At 37.4% G+C, this 16,583-nt stretch overlaps 1 protein-coding gene across 7 annotated transcripts in view; it reads left to right on the forward strand.

The window, feature by feature from the left end:
• Positions 1-16,583, forward strand: part of CDH11 (cadherin 11) — an 82,917-nt gene that overhangs the window by 52,299 nt on the left and 14,035 nt on the right. For 6 of the 7 annotated variants that reach the window (XM_075510838.1, XM_075510840.1, XM_075510842.1 and 3 more), the window contains 5 exons: positions 8,848-9,243; positions 10,520-10,814; positions 12,185-12,304; positions 12,780-12,947; positions 15,936-16,123. In XM_075510838.1, coding sequence (XP_075366953.1) covers positions 9,016-9,243; positions 10,520-10,814; positions 12,185-12,304; positions 12,780-12,947; positions 15,936-16,123 — 999 coding nt within the window. In that variant the 5' untranslated portion in view covers positions 8,848-9,015. Of the gene's footprint in view, positions 1-8,290; positions 8,313-8,847; positions 9,244-10,519; positions 10,815-12,184; positions 12,305-12,779; positions 12,948-15,935; positions 16,124-16,583 lie in introns of those variants that run through there. The other variant, XM_075510841.1, reaches the window with a different exon arrangement.

Genomic DNA, 16,583 nt, shown 5'->3' on the forward strand with positions numbered 1-16,583 from the left:
CATCACCTTAGTGTCTCTTGTTGCATTTTTGGTTTTGTATCATAATACTGGGAATTATGTCTTAGTCGTTATAGCTTTGGAACAGTGAAAATACAGATAGTTCCTCTGATTTGTGCTCAGTGCAGGCTGGGCTGCAAAGGAAGCCAAAGGGAAGATTGTAACTAATGAAGGTGGTATTTTCTTTGTGTGTTTGTTTTTTAAGTTAAATGGAAATGTTCTATGGTGACTACTTACAACAAGACATCTCAGAAGATACTCATGCAAATATTGTTTGAATTATAATCTTGTGATTTAATGGATTGTAAATAATAATTTAAATCTGGTCCTTTCAGCTGTAGCCTCCCATTAGGTACTTAAACACTGATGGTCTCCCTTATTAGAACTATTGACACCGTATTAGGAATGTGTTTGCATATTCCGATGTTATTATCTCATGTTATTGAGCCAAAATAGGTCTCTTCACAGACAGTCTCTGCTTATGAAAAAATTAATTATTGATTCAATTGTTCATTCAAAAAATCTCAAAGTGGCTTTTATGCTCTTTATGGAAGAAATTGCACTAAACTGGAAGAGTTAAGCAAACTATCAAAAAGAACCTTACATCTGCGTGGCTGAAGGATCTGAACTCTTCCTTCTGCAGCTCCAAGAAAGCTGGAAAAGGAGAAGGCTCTTTGATTAGAAATTCAGCTCTCACCTTTCTTTCTCTAGCAAATGTATTTGAAAAAGAAAGAGGCTCTTAGTAATTCACTAACTTGTCAAGTTTTATAAAGATAAGTGTTGGAGGGAATCTAATTGTGTGAACCTCTCTAAATGAGAGTCACAATGGTTGCTAGACTTAAACAAACTGCTGTCAGGGTGGTTTGCATGTGCTTCCGAAGTGGCCATCTTTTATCAGACACTTTCCTACTTGAGGGAGACCAAATTGAAGGGGACCAGGGGATCGGGTAGTCTAGTAGAATTATATTCAAAGTGGAAAAACATTTTGTAGAAGAACACTTTGGTCATCTAAAGACCACACACGATGCTATAACAGTTTGCCATTTCAGCAGCACTGCTGAAGCTGCCTCTAGAAATGAAGCTGTAGGTGCAACACCTCAGATTCAGTTTAGATTTCTGATTGCGTGGAGGCTGTCAGCCCTTCAGCAAGAGATTATAGATCAGAATAGAAATGGATTGCTTGTTGGAATTCCTTCTGGTTTGGTTTGGTAGCTGAATAGGCCTGCCTGTAGTCATTAGATTTTGATAGGTTCTCAGTTATCACTCTTTAATCTTGACTTTCTGTCTCATTTTTGGCATAAACGAAACAGACAGTCAGTCACAGCACAAGTGTTATTTAGCTATTCAGATGTATACATTCTTTGTATACATTCTTAGAGAAAACAAATGTTTAGGGTTGGCTTAGCATGTAAGTACAGCATTAGTCGTTGGATGTAAGTTGACTTTAGTCGTCATTTATTTCCTCCTCAGGGTGTCATTTATAGCCACTTACATAATAGCAAACCGTATTGAAACTAGCATGGACATAGGCTGCAGCTATGTTGGCCTTTGAGTATACAGGAAATTATGAGAATTCCAGTTTGTGCGAGATGCACAAGAACACAATTACTATTTAAAATAAACTCTACCAAGAGCTTAGTCATTATTTTAAATTACTCTATCAATCACCATGTTCTTTAATAAGGCTACCTTTCTTATGCTAGTTGTTTTGCTGTAGAGTTTATGCTTAAAAACAGACAGCCTCTGTCACATTTATCTTAAGTGGATCTCCCCAGGGCAGCAAGTAAATGTAAAACTCTGTTTACAGCCATTTCTCATTTCCCAAGCCTTTTAATATCACTCTCTCAGGCTTATTTCTATGTCATTCACTTCATAATGTACTAAGTTGTCTTCCTACTTTCTCCTGCTTTGTATGAGGTACACCAAATGGCAATTTCACTCTTCTTGAATGAGTACAAACTAAATCAAAGCCTGGTGAAAATACTTTCCTTCCATGATTTTGGAGGTGGATACTGGATGATATATCACAACATATTAGTCAGGAGGTTATTTTTCTTCCTCTTTCCTGCAAAATGACTTCTATTTTCAAAGAGCCATCATTTTATGGTTTTGTCTATGGTTTCCTAATACTGAGTCTCAAAGCTGCTACAGGAAAATATGGCTACATTTCAAAAACTATTCTTTGGAGCAGCTGGGGATTATTGGCTTTAAACATCTCAGTAATGCAATACAGTGCTATAAAACATAATTTAAAAATGCAAAGGATTAAGATTCCTTTCATAGGATTGTACCGAACTCAGAATAGGATTCTGCAAAACTTACTTAGCATTTTTAAGGCAACTTCTATTGCTAAAGATGAAAATCACCAGTTCTGTAAAGATTTTATTTATGTATTTAGTACATACAAATCTTGCCATGACCTAGAATCCCTCTGTAGCAGGATACCCCTAGAATCTTGGCTGTTTGCACACCATATATAAAATTATATATATACTTAGCTCTGCAGAACTGCAACCTCAGATTATAATCCTTTACAATTGTATCATGCTCCTGTGCAAAAGAGCAGCATATTAATTGGGGGAGTGTGAGGTTCTCATTATTCAGTGAAATAACTCAGAGAATTTTTTTTCCCAGGTATCTTTAAATATGAAAAATTTCCTTTTCTGGAATAAATACTTTTGTCTCATAAGACTAATTATGTTTTGTGAATGACACAAAAGACTTTATATCAGTTTGCATTCAGGTGAGGGTTATTTGCTGTTCGCTCCAGTGAGACCTGAAATATGCTTCAACAAGAAGAGAGATTCAGTGTTTCAGAAGGGGTCACAAGCAGTTAGTTGCTGGTGGTCTGTTTTAGAATTACACATTGGGAAAAATGAGATTTACCAGTTACATATACAGCATGAAAATCTTTTCCTGTATCAGAGATCAGAGCACTTGTCATTTAAACAAAACATTTTACATTAGACTACTACATATTGGCCTTTAATGCTTGATTCCCAGTAGATACAGCTATAAGTGACTAGTCTCATGGGGTTAGTCATATTCATAAAGTTGATTTGCTGGGTATGGAGTTCTTTAGTTTTTAGTTTTCCTATTTTGTATGTGATGAGTAAAGGCCATGGTCCTGGCATTTAGAGAAGGAACTCTGGTGGTGTATGAATAGAGCTCTATGTCCCAGTGCTGCCCTGTGAGAAGGGGTTCATTTGGGGAAGCAAAAATCCATCTCCTAATGGGATGATTTCCTGACTGGAAAGACATGCATAAAGCCCTTAACTGCTGGGGTGCAGCTGAAAGTTAAAAAAGCTGACATTGTCTCATCCTCCAGTTCCGCTCGTTCCATTTCAAGTAGACCTTGCAAATGATGATACAGCAGTGTTGCACCTTTCTCAACTGTGCATACCATATAAGTAGCTCTATCAAGGAAAAAAGAGGCATACTCTAGTTCCAGTGGAAAAATGAGAGAATCGTAATTCTAGTCTTGTCCAGAATTAGGGTACCTAGTATCTCACAGAAAGTTTGGCATTTTTCAGGATGAAAGGATTTATTTTAAGAACTGGTTTTGCTGTATGTGTCATGCAAACTAGATATGCTGTATAGCAGATCTTGATACATTGCATAACGTTATTTCATGTAAATAAAATTAGATGCCTTCTTTTCCACAAGTATGTTGTACAAGTGAGTTTAAACTAAAAACTACTCAAAGATTGGTCTGATAATGCAGAACAGTTTAAAACAAAAAAGTAATTGAGATAATTAAGTTAAATGTGGAAGGTACTGATTCTCAGTATTTTATCTTGTTTCATAAACAAAAGGGACCAGGCTGTTTGTTTACCTTTATGTACCGTTTTCTTCAAATGAGTCAAGGAAGAGAACAAAGTTTTGTTAAACAGGAAAAAATTAAATTAAAACCAAATGTTAGGTTATCAAGATGTGTGAAACTTACTGGTTAGAGCTGAATAGCATTCTGCAGCAAGAACTAGTATCCTTCAAAAATATTTTCATATTAATTTATATAAATTTCTTGAAAATACTTAGGCATCAGGTATTTGAATACAGCAATCTACAAGAGGATAAAAATACATGCCAGACTGAACTCCTGCATTCACACTGCTATGCAAACATTCACCAATGCACAGGAGTAATGAAACAGTTGTGCACAGAACTATTCCACATCCCTCAATTCATGTATTTTACTAAAAGCTCCCAAAGTAGTTAAATTCGTGATACGCCCTAATGATTAACCAGTATGGGCTCAGTGGGACTCGACTGATTATTTGATCTGGAAATCTTTTTCCTACTCTCTTTCCATGTGAACTACTCATTTTTCATGACCTCGATTACAGTATTCAAGGAAGCAAGTCTCTTAGCTAACCATTTAGGTTAAACCATGGAGTATGAGCCCTGAGGCTGCTCAGAACAGCCCTATCCCAAAAGCAGAAAGACGCCCAGGTTCTTGTTGGCTTTGCTATGCCTGATTACCCAGAGGAGAGGCCCTTGCAAGGCTGGGTGCATTGCCTGGCCACAACAGGTCCCTCCCTGCCTCCGTGGGCAGCGGAGGGCTCAGCCAGCTCTGCCTGCCCTGCCACTCCATCCTTATGCCCAAAACTCAGGCACTCTTAACTCCAGAACTAATATGATGCAATATTTATTCTGTCATTAAAAAACTATTCATTTCCTTGTCTGATGATAAAATTATTGCAAAATAAATCATTCATCTTTTCAGCTAATTCTAATTACAGCTAAAATCTCATTTGGACTGGGGGTTTGCTATATTTACTTGATACTTTTGCAAAACATTTCAGAACATAATCATCCATTATTATATTACTACACTGTGCTCTTGACTGCTTTCTGCCAAGTGTATTCCTGAGAACAATTGCTATTTTAATGTATCATCCAGAAGTTACGGCCTAGAGAAATCAGAAAAATTGTTTAGTCTATTATAATTTGGCATATGGTCATTTAACAGCACACAGGAAGTCAGCATGAATGTTTGGGATTATTTTTGCTATAAATATAATGAAAGACATTTAAAATTGGCTAGACTTCACTTCCGCGACTGGTCTTGTCATTTAAATAATCTTTGCTGGCTCTTTATTTTTGTCTATTAGTCATCTATAAGCAGTCATTCAGATTTGTGTGTGAAGTTTTGTAGAGCAGACTGACTTTTTCTCGCAGCTCGTTAGAGGAGGGACAACCCCGTAACGCCGCCTCTCCACTGGGCTGTGCTGCCTGGTGAGAGCCTCCGCGCTTTGCGGTCGCAGTGCGAGGGTGCCCGAGGAGAGTGGAGTTGATGCGTTGTGGAGCAGTCAAGACCCTGGCTCCATTCCATGCCACAGCCTGCGGACACGGTTATATCATTTTCAGGTAGACAGATGTGTACTTAATTAGTTGAACAGCATATTTCCATTAGGAATATTGATGGATTTCATTTTCTAATGGTAGAAGAACAGACTTTTCTGTTAAAATTGAGACTTAGTAGCTTTGTGTTTCCAGAGCTAAGTAACAACTACAAGTACAAAGCATAGACATATTATCTATGGAGCTAGAAGTTCCCTAAAGGCATGTTCTCACAATTATTGAGGGAGATGTACTATTTCCACACAAACGTTTTGTGTATACACCTCACCATGTGTGTTGTTTTTCAGAGTGTGGACTAGATATTGTTTTAACATTTCTCAGTCCTGCATACCTTGACTGATCAACTTACAAGGGCAGCATTTGGGAGTCTCCCTGTGTTCATGTGCCTCTCTGATGTGATTTCATCTTGTGTGGTGGCTGGTTAACTCTTGTTTTCCCTCTATCCCTGATAGAGTTATTATTCAGTACCAAAATTGCCAACATTTGTTTGTATGCAGTTAAAATGTGCTAATGGAATTCTTCCTTTTGAGAAAAAGTCCATCTTAGTTCAAACCTGGCATCCACTATGTTTAAGGAAATGGGAAGCAGATTTTTTTTTTTACAGATTTCTTAGGAAAACTTAGGATTTCAAAATTATATGTTGTGCAATTCTAAACAACGATGGAAAAAATCAGGATGTTGCAGTTTGGTCAACTGCCCACTGACATTTACTTTGCTGCAGTTGAGGAATATAACCTATGTGCAGAAATAACAATAATGTTGAGGATATCTCTAAGATTGTGCTTTTTGTAAGAAAGACTAGAAACATTCACAGCAAATGATTCTGACAGTTCACTATCTGTGTAGTGTTGTGCAGTGTCTGAATAAAAGTGCTGCACACGGAGAATTTGTGGACACTCACCAGCAGTTGCTGTCCTCAGATCTGTATTCTATACTTACAGAATTGTGAGGTATTTTTCCACAAGAGAAAAGGAATTGCTTATAAATTGTTTAGCTGTTTTTCCATATTTTCTGCTTGAAGAAGTAGGAAACTGTAGGCTTACAGCAGCTGAGTTAACATTAAAAAGTTTGAAAGGTTTTAAGTAGATTGTTTTGAAAAAAAAGAGGAAAAAAAAGGACTTCTTTCTTGTTAATAATACTGCTTTGTTTTTTAATGAAGTTTATTTTAGCTTTAACTTAAGAGCATCTTGTGCACCTTGCCTTTTAGGAAGAGAGGAGTTTATAAAAAGCCGAACTGTAGCTGTTTTGAATTTTAAGTAATTTCATAGACTTCAGTGGAACCCTGTTGATTTATTCTATTAGCTTTTCTTATGCCCATAGGAGTCAGAGGCCTTACGGCTGTGGCGACCACTATGTAACTGAACAGAGAGTATGAACTTCAGGAAGGGAGAAGGCGAGAGGGGCACGAGGAGGCCAGGGAGACCTTACTGCCTGCAGCTCTAGCTTTAATTGCAGCCTATCTAGCAGTAGGTCACTTACTAAAGAGCCAACTTGGTATTACTGGCATGGAGTCCTTTCACATTATAACTCAAACCAGAAGCAATTACCATAAACAGCCTTAGTGATTTTTTTTTTAGCCCAAGTAGTGGATGAGAGATAATAGTTTTCTTTATCTTGAAGACATGTAGCCTTATTGCTTCCTCTCTATACATGTATATGCAGAGGATGAAACAAAAGGTAGCAAACAATTTTTGCTTTAAGTCCTTATTAGTAAATTAAGCATGGATGTGTGATTAATATTTTGTTTCCAGCACTTCACACTTGAATAGCTGATAATAAGCAGCATATGTATCAGCGTGGCTTTTCTGTTATTGTTAAGCATCTTTATGAAGCGTTTACTGATTTACATAACAGTATTGAGAAGTTTGGGAATAATGGTCATATTTGTTTACTTATTTTCATTGTTGAGACCATTATGTGATGTTAATGAAGAATAATTATCAGTGAGTTTAATTTTCAAATGAGTCCAAAATCCATTAATGTAAGCTGTTTACTTACATTCTTTTTCACAGCAGGTTTAAAAATGCACAGCTGTCTAAGCATACCTTTGTATTTCATTTCTGTTTGGAGCACGTAGACCCTGTTTAACAGCCCAAGAGCCCAAGCACCTCTAACTGCTGCACATGAGTAACATGCTATAGATGCCTATAGCAAGTGTACTTGTCCAGTGTAATTAGCTATACTGGGTATGGCATTGAAGACTTTTTGGCTCAAAGGACACTCCATAGCAAACTACATCTGAAATAGCAGTATCATTGATTAACTGAATGCAATTATGAAGCAGACTGAACTGGCCTTAATATGTAGAATTCTGTTATATCGATAAATTTCTGTAGACAAAGTGGCCAAAAGAGGTAACCTCAGAGCCTGCTTGCTGTGGGGTGAAATTTACACCTGCCCCCAAGATGTAAATCCGGAGGTGTTTACTGAACAGGACAGAATAACTCATTTTACATCTGTGGGATGAGTACAGAATTTGATGGCTTGTATTTAAAAAGACTTACTATGGTTTAATAAAGTTAAATGATAGGGAAGCTTGGAAAGTAAATAGTGCATACTAGGGGCTTCAATTTTATTTTTTCTATGTCAAACTGGGGGGAAAAAAGTGTCCTTTCCTTTTAGAATTAACTATTATCATAGAAGGCCACTATACTTCACTGTATTATGCAATTTCTGCTTCAAATATTAATTCTGACGTAGTGTTTTAAGAATTATTAGAAAGTAAGAAATCACTATAATTCTGGTAATTTAAATCACAGGGAAAGTAGGAATAAATAGCCAAATCAATGCTATATTATCAAAAGTATCTGGATATCTTTTTATTGGTTTATGGCATTTATCGTCACCAGCACAAAGACAGCAGAATTGGCAATCTATGCTGCTTCTCCGCTTTGATGACTTGATCCTCAGAGGGAGGTAGAAGGACTACTTCAAGGATCTAAATCCAAAATGTAGGTCCTCAGAGTTCTGTCAGCCACTGCTTCTGCCTAGAAAAAGATAGGTAGTTATTTTAGACCAAAATCTGTTGGTTGTAAAAGGCCTTTTTCCAGGCATGTGTAGAAATATTCCATTCTTGATAAGCAAGTGTCTTGGTATCTATCTTATATCTAAACCTATGGCTTAACGGCTTATATCTAAACTCTAAGGAGGGCTTAGATATAAATTAGGTATTTCTACAGTTACCTTGCATCTTGGTCTAAGTCCATTTGGAAGGATCATGAAAGAATATGATTCTTTATCTTTCAACTTCCAAATGAGTGCCCTAACCAGCAAGTCAGGAGATTTTAAAAGGTGGCAGTTACATGTAAGAAAACACCAAATATGGTCATTATTCAATATTTTGTAATTATTAATATATTTTTCATCTTTTTATTATCTTGAAATTTTCGAAGGTAGTCCTAAGTTTTATTTTGCTTAATAAAAAACGTTATTGCACCTCAAGGACATAAAAGAACTGACAATCTTCTCCATTTTACTTTCTTTCAGGAATTAAGTTGGGAAGCTGCAGAGCACTAAAGTGATGTGTTTAATGTGTGGTGGCATCCTATGTGCAGAACATTTTATCTGAAACTTTTCAGTAGCCCCAAACTTTTTGACTTCCAAGGTGGAAGGGGTAGATTCTTGGATACTCCTGTGCCTACAAAATAACCAAAAATGAAGGAGGACAATTGTTTACATGCCGCTCTTATCTGCCTGGGCATGCTATATTACAGCCATGCCATAACTACAGAAAAACTGAACCACACAAGGCCATCACTTCATGGGCACCATGAAAAAGGAAAAGAAGGACAAGTTCTGCATCGTTCAAAAAGAGGCTGGGTGTGGAATCAGTTCTTTGTTATAGAAGAGTATACGGGACCAGATCCTGTACTAGTAGGAAGGGTAAGAAAGAATTTCTTTTTCATTCATTGATTAATAATTATAAATTTATATTATTACTTTGTGAGTTGCATTTTTTCTTTCCATTGCGTTTCTGTTGTATTAGCTGCTTCTTCAGCAGCTATTTGTTCACCTAGAATTAATCATTTTATTGTGGCTTAAGGTGCTAAGCAAGATACTACCTAAGTGAATACAAATTTTTCCATTGACCTCAGAAGTCTTTGAATGAAGGTGTACAAGCTATTATTTAACACAACAGCAAGAACCACAGCAACCACTTGAGCAACAATATGTCTCAAGAATGTCTGGTATCATTCTTGGGTCTTTAAAAATACTAATTAAAAATGTAACGTCTAACCCAGCAGCTCAGTAAAAGTGTACTGCTCAACAGGTATCTCTTCATCCTTTCATTTTGAAGTTATCAGTAAAATTAAATATATGAGGCGTATGTATAGAGGGAGATACATATCTGTGTGCACATGTGTATGTACACACATCCTGGACTAATTTTTTATTCTGTTACTGTCTAACAGTAACAGAATATAAATCCATAAATAAAACAGTATATTTGCCAGTTTATAAATGGCCAGCAGAACTGTGTTGACTTAACCCCAGCACAAAAGAGTGGAGAACAGGACCAATGACAGCAAATACCATTGTGGGTATTCTGGTTTAAAAGATGGTTAGTATTGTGCAATTGGTACGTGTTGATATAAAATCAATAAATCTATAATTTGGCTCAATGTTTCCCTCATTCATCAAACTGAAGTGTGCATTGGTTGTGAAAGTAAGAATGTTTATTAAGCATTGGTTCCTTCTTTTATATTAAAGAGGTTGTAATTAAAAACTAGTTGGCAATCACTGATTGGCTCATTTGTTACATCCCATCTGTCACTTAACAGCTTTTTCCATGCAACCTAGTAGAATATGATTAGTATGAAGTGTATAAAATCTTCGTAAAAATGACTCTTCCCTCCAACTTGATTTGACTAAAGAACCTGTTATAACTATCTTCTCATGTATTCTCTTCCTTAAATCTTAAAGCTTGGGTCTCAGTAGAACCCTACATGTTGTAGCATGCAAGTTTGTGCAGGCAGCCTCTCTGAATGCAGGGCAGATGTGCTCACAGCATGTGCCCGAGTATGGATTATTGCCTGATGTAAGACAAGATTTTTGAAAACTATTAAATGATAGTAATTTCATGAACTTTTTTGTTTCATAAACACATATATGAAATGTATACCATCCTGTTAAGGTATGCCTATTTCTCATTTTGTAGCTTCATTCAGATATTGATTCTGGAGATGGAAACATTAAATACATTCTCTCAGGTGAAGGAGCAGGAATCATTTTTGTTATTGATGACAAATCAGGGAACATCCATGCAACAAAGACACTGGACCGGGAGGAGAGAGCTCAGTACACTCTCACGGCACAAGCTGTAGACAGGAACACTAATAGACCTTTGGAACCACCTTCTGAATTCATTGTTAAAGTTCAAGATATAAATGACAACCCGCCTGAGTTTCTTCATGAAAACTACCATGCTAATGTGCCAGAGAGATCAAATGTAGGTAAGTACTCATAAATGCACTTCAGTTCCTGGCCTTATGAAGATGTCGCATTGTCAGTACGTCGTGGCTTTATTTAATTCTCATCATCTAGAATTTTGGGAAGTAAAATTTACTTCATGCTCAGCCAGTGACTCAGTCAATTTGTCTAATTTGCTGACCAAATCAAACCCTGCACAGCTACTAACTGTCATGGTTGAAGTGTCTCTAGATGGTTCCTAGAACAGGACTATTTCCTCCTACAAAGGAACGTGAGGGCCCCCTGGAATTTATGGAGTGTGAATCCTCTGGGGTAAACATCAAGATCATTCCTTTGGCACAGCTGTGTAATGAAGATAAGGAGTTACTGCATGCAGGTTTTGGCTGGGATGGAGTCAATTTTCTTCATAGTAGCTAGTATGGGGCTATGTTTTGAATTTGTGCTGAAAACAGTGCTTGATAATACAGAGATGTTTTCATTACTGCTGGGTCAAGGCCTTTTCCGCTCCTCACCCCACCCCACCAGCGAGGAGGCTGGGGGTGCACAAGAAGCTGGGAGGGGACACAGCCAGGACAGCTGACCCCAACTGACCAAAGGGCTATTCCATACCATATGACGTCATGCTCATCATATAAAGCTGGGGAAGAAGGAGGAAGGGGGGGACGTTCGGAGTGATGGCGTTTGTCTTCCCACGTAACCATTACGTGTGATGGAGCCCTGCTTTCCTGGAGATGGCTGAACACCTGCCTGCCCATGGGAAGGAGTGAATGAATTCCTTGCTTTGCTTTGCTTGCGTGCACGGCTTTTGCTTTACTTGTTAAACTGTCTTTATCTCAGCCCACGAGTTTTCTCACTTTTACTCTTCCGATTCTCTCCCCCATCCCATTGTGGGGGGAGTGAGCGAGTGAGCGGCTGTGTGGGGCTTAGTTGCCGGCTGGGGTTAAACCATGACAACTGCCACACTATCTATTCCATTTTCATCTCCTATTTGAGCTTGTGTCTATCTTGGAGATTTCTACAGGAATGATTTCTCTGAAACTTACTGAGGAAAATGTAAAAAGAAAACTCTATTGTTTGGCTGTCTAACGACAAAAGCAATATAACGCTTAAACTACTGAGGGAAAAAAACATAATGGTACAGAGTGACTGCTGACTTTTATATCTTCACTGTTTAGAAAATTAATCCACATCACAGCTGGTCACAAATCTTTTTGGATAGTATGAGTCTATTTTGTCATATATAAATTGCCAAGTAAATTTTTTCCTTTACTAAACCTGGAAATATAAAAGTTAAGAAATAGTTATGCCATATGACTGAAAGCATCTCTGCACGGTTCTTACAGACATGTTTGCTTCTGACTGTATTCCTTCTGTGTTTGCTTTCCATTTTTAGGTACATCAGTTATTCAGGTAACAGCTTCAGATGCTGATGATCCTACCTATGGGAACAGTGCCAAATTGGTTTACAGTATTCTTGAAGGTCAGCCGTACTTCTCGGTGGAAGCTCAAACAGGTATTATTGAGCAGTTTATTTGAGTCGGACCTCATAACTGGAATACATTAAAATGAAGAACTAAATATATTGACTGAGGCAGTACAGTTGGGTATATCTACTGATGTGTTTGAGCAAAGCTTCCTTCATTCTCTCTTGATTCTAGCTAGGCTCTTTTGCAGGTTGGTCCCCTGGCATTTGGTAGAGCTTCTGGGTACACTGCGCTAGAAAGGTGATACTATTTCTTCTGTGGTATGATAAAAATGGCGGTTTCTGTGCTGAACTGTAATTCTCCAGGGTTGTTCTGTGTTCAACTGTGTTGAATATTTGGGCTACTTTCCTTGCATAGCAAGACGTACAGCGTAGGGAAAACAGAACCTGCACCATCACTGCAAATTTTGCTGTATTTTAATGCAAGCTAAAAGTGCAGTATCCAATTTTTCATGATGGGAACCTGTGAAAATTTGTATGTCCCATATTTTCTTTGTATTTATAGGAATTATCCGAACTGCCCTTCCAAATATGGACAGAGAAGCTAAGGAGGAGTATCACGTTGTAATACAGGCAAAAGATATGGGAGGACACATGGGAGGCCTCTCAGGGACAACCAAAGTGACAATTACACTTACGGATGTCAATGACAACCCACCAAAGTTCCCACAGAGTAAGTAACAACAAAATCCTTACTCACGTTTACTACTAGTACCCGTATTTGTATAGTATCAGACATATTCAAAACTTCATAAAGCAGTAACTGATGGATTATCACAGCACACGTTAATAAATAAATATTGTTTACACATTTTTGCTAGTAACATATAGAGCTTTAGTATCCAGATTATTTGCTTTGTGTTGCAAAGTGAGACATTTTTTAAGGTGAAGATTAGATTACAAAGATTCCTAACCCTACACTTCATTGTTGAAACTACTGGACCATGTTATATTAGAAATATACCTATGATATGATGAGGGAGACATAGTCTGGACTTCTCTGTTAATGGAGAAAGGAGCCCCATTTCTTGAGAGCTTCCTTCTGTGTCAAACCAAATTGGTCAAAAATACTAGAAAATGTACCTGCCCTACAGCAGTGCTGGGATAAGCTGGTGTACTTCCTTTCCCATTTTCATAATTATAGTGTGGATGTAAAAAAACACTTTAAAAAAGCAAGCTGTGTTTACTACTCTGCTCAGACCACAAGAACTTTAAGAAATCGTTGCAGGGAAATAGGAGGAAGTTAAAACAAAAATCCCTTCATGTATTGTATAGGAACATATTCTTCTGTGTTGGGAGAGTTGCAGTATGCAGTAGTCACATAGCGCGTACGCAGCAGAAAGCTCTTCAGTTAGATTTACAGTGTTTGAAAGAAGTTTCCAAGTGGCCCCATGTTACGTCTTTCAGTACTCCAAGTTCATAGCTATTTGCAAGAACAGTTATGATAGTAATTTTCAATGAACAAATCCCCTTTGTTTTTTAATGAAGATGGACAAAGGAAAAGAGATCTACTTCATGTTCTTACAGCTGTATTTCTCAGGCTTGAAGTTTCTTGCTTTTCTTGGCCCTTGATGGAAGTGTTGCACAATCTATTAACAGTTCCTGATTATGCCCTTTCAGGTCTTTGACAGACCTTCAAGTGAGTGAGCATCATTTTTGATTTCACATAGCCTTTCATTTTAAGTGTTCATCCTTTACTTCTATAAACACTCTCAGTGAATGGTGAATGTCCATAAGGATAAAAGTTAAGAGTGGGTACTCCTCAAGACTTATATTTACCATGGCAATACAAGTCAAATTTAGTACAATTACATTTTTAAATCGATTGTTGAAGTGTATTGTGGGTGGTCAAATAAAGTCATTTTTTATACCTGTGCTATTTATTTTTCACATATAAAATTAATCAGGGCTGACATTAACAGATTCAGTCTTCACAGTTGGGTGGAAGTACATTAATGGACCCACACATCTGTTCTGCATCTCATCTCTGCATGGGTTTTGGTTTTTTTTTGAGTGCAGTGTATGCACCATCCCAGCCAACCCTGTTTCTCCTCTGAGCAACCATTATGACACTGATACGTCCTGGACATGACCGTCTCTCTAACAGCTCTTCTTCCAATGCGGCAGCTTCCTGGACCTTCATGCAAGAGCTTAAATGACATAGCCAGTCCCTAAATATAAAAAACTATGTCAGCATTTTCTACCATTCTAACACAAAAGTATTAAATCCTAAAAATGTCAGGTTTTACATGCCTCACAAACATACCTTTTCACTCCAAATCATAACCTGGGACCCTAGTACATGGTATTTTGTTGAGCAACTTCATCAAAGGATGGAATTTTTTTTTCCTACAAATTCAAGCCACTTTACTGAGTGTTTTGAGAGAATATTTAAAATTATCAGAAATGCCAAATAGCAGTGACTCTACTTAATCATTCACCCCCAGCTTAAAACCTTAATTTAGAATGCTTTGTAACTCAAACCCAGGATTTGACCTGTTTATATAAACATCCAAGTGATTGATTTTTTAATTCTTCTTTTCCTTTTTTTTTTTTTTCCTGTTCATTGCTCAAACCCTTAATGAGTTATGTGCTTAAATTTTGGGTTCTTTGTGACTGGAGTTAATGACCTATTTTGATGACATGTGCCAATTGTTTTTATGGGTAATGAGCCAAGTCACTGCCTGGTGTAAGTCTCCTGATGTTCCTAGGGTGCTCATGTAGCAACAAACAGCAATTATGGAGGGGGGGATAAATTAGATTATTTTATTTTCTGATGCTTTTTTTTTTCCAATTTATTAATGCTGATGAATTAGCAGAAAATGCTGACATAGATTTGTACATTTAGGATCAGGTTATGTTATCTGAACTCTGGAGTGCGTTGGGAAAGTCCTGGAATCAATGCTGCCTAAAGGACAACTGTTGGAGAGAGATTTATGCAGAATAGTATTGCTCTCCTCTGGTGTCCGTGAATACACAAGGAAAAACCTGTATGGCAACACATCGGTGGGATGTTTGGGGATGGTTTTCCTATTGCAGTTTCATGAAGAAAAGCCTTTTTTTGTTCGATATGGAATCCCATACAAATTGGCATGTATTCTCTGTTGTGTTAAATTTTAATAATTACTACTATACGCTTATGCTCCAAATTAAAGCCATAGAAAGCAGCAGATTTATTCTTCAGCCAGCACAGCAGAGCGCTCTTTTCCAATTCATTGTATATAATATGTGGCTCCTGAATGAATGGGCAGAAACTCTTCTGGACTCTACAGAGTTGAAGGTTATACCATGAGTCATATGAAAGAGAATTTTCCTTCCATTTTTGTAATAATGTTTCTGGTAGGAATGATAACCTTGATGTCACAACAATTTCTGCATTCTGAACGATTGGTTGTCTTTTTAACCCCACCGTGAGCAGAGAGATACACAGATGTTGTGTAAAACATCAGTGAGCAGGTAATTTTATATAGATTAGCAATGTGTTTTAAGATTTCACAGATGACTTGCTTCTCAGAGCTCTTTATAACATAACATTCCTTCAGGGGATTTGAAAACGTAAAAAATTACTGTGTTTATTTGGAACTTACGAGTTAAATGAGTAAATGTACAACTGGAGAGCAGACTGCATACTTAAGGCAAATGCCTTTTTTTCTTCCACCAGGTGTGTACCAGATGTCAGTGTCGGAAGCAGCTGTCCCAGGAGAGGAAGTAGGAAGAGTGAAGGCCAAAGATCCAGACATTGGGGAAAATGGCTTAGTAGCTTACAGCATTCTTGATGGAGATGGCATGGATATGTTTGAAATTACAACAGATTATGAGACTCAGGAAGGTGTTGTAAAGCTTAAGAAGGTGAGTAATACCTACTAATGTGTAGTATTCTTTGTTGCTGAGAGAATATTTGGTAATAATGGATTACCACCTAAGCTAAAATATCAGTGCATGCAATTTCACTTAATTTGTTTCTAAAGCTCTGATTAACTCTTAATATTCCATTTCCCCATTAGCTGAATTGGAATGGAAGAAAATAACCAAGAAGAGTTACATAAATACTGTACAGTGGATTAATTGCACAAACTAAATGAATTCATAATAAAAAGTCACGGTAAAATACAATGCCATCAGCTTCATTGTTAATGAAGTTTTGCCTAGTGCTGATAAGTAGCAGACATTCACTGTTGCTTTATGTTCGGTCTGCACAGCCTCATGCCCTATAGTTTAAATTCTTCAGCTATGCATTGTCCACAATATTGTTCTGAAGGAGTCACAGGCTATGCAAAAAGCAGCAAAGATACTGAGGTGATTTCATATA

This window comes from Mycteria americana, chromosome 8 (assembly GCF_035582795.1).
Source record: "Mycteria americana isolate JAX WOST 10 ecotype Jacksonville Zoo and Gardens chromosome 8, USCA_MyAme_1.0, whole genome shotgun sequence".
Lineage (NCBI taxonomy): Eukaryota > Metazoa > Chordata > Aves > Ciconiiformes > Ciconiidae > Mycteria > Mycteria americana.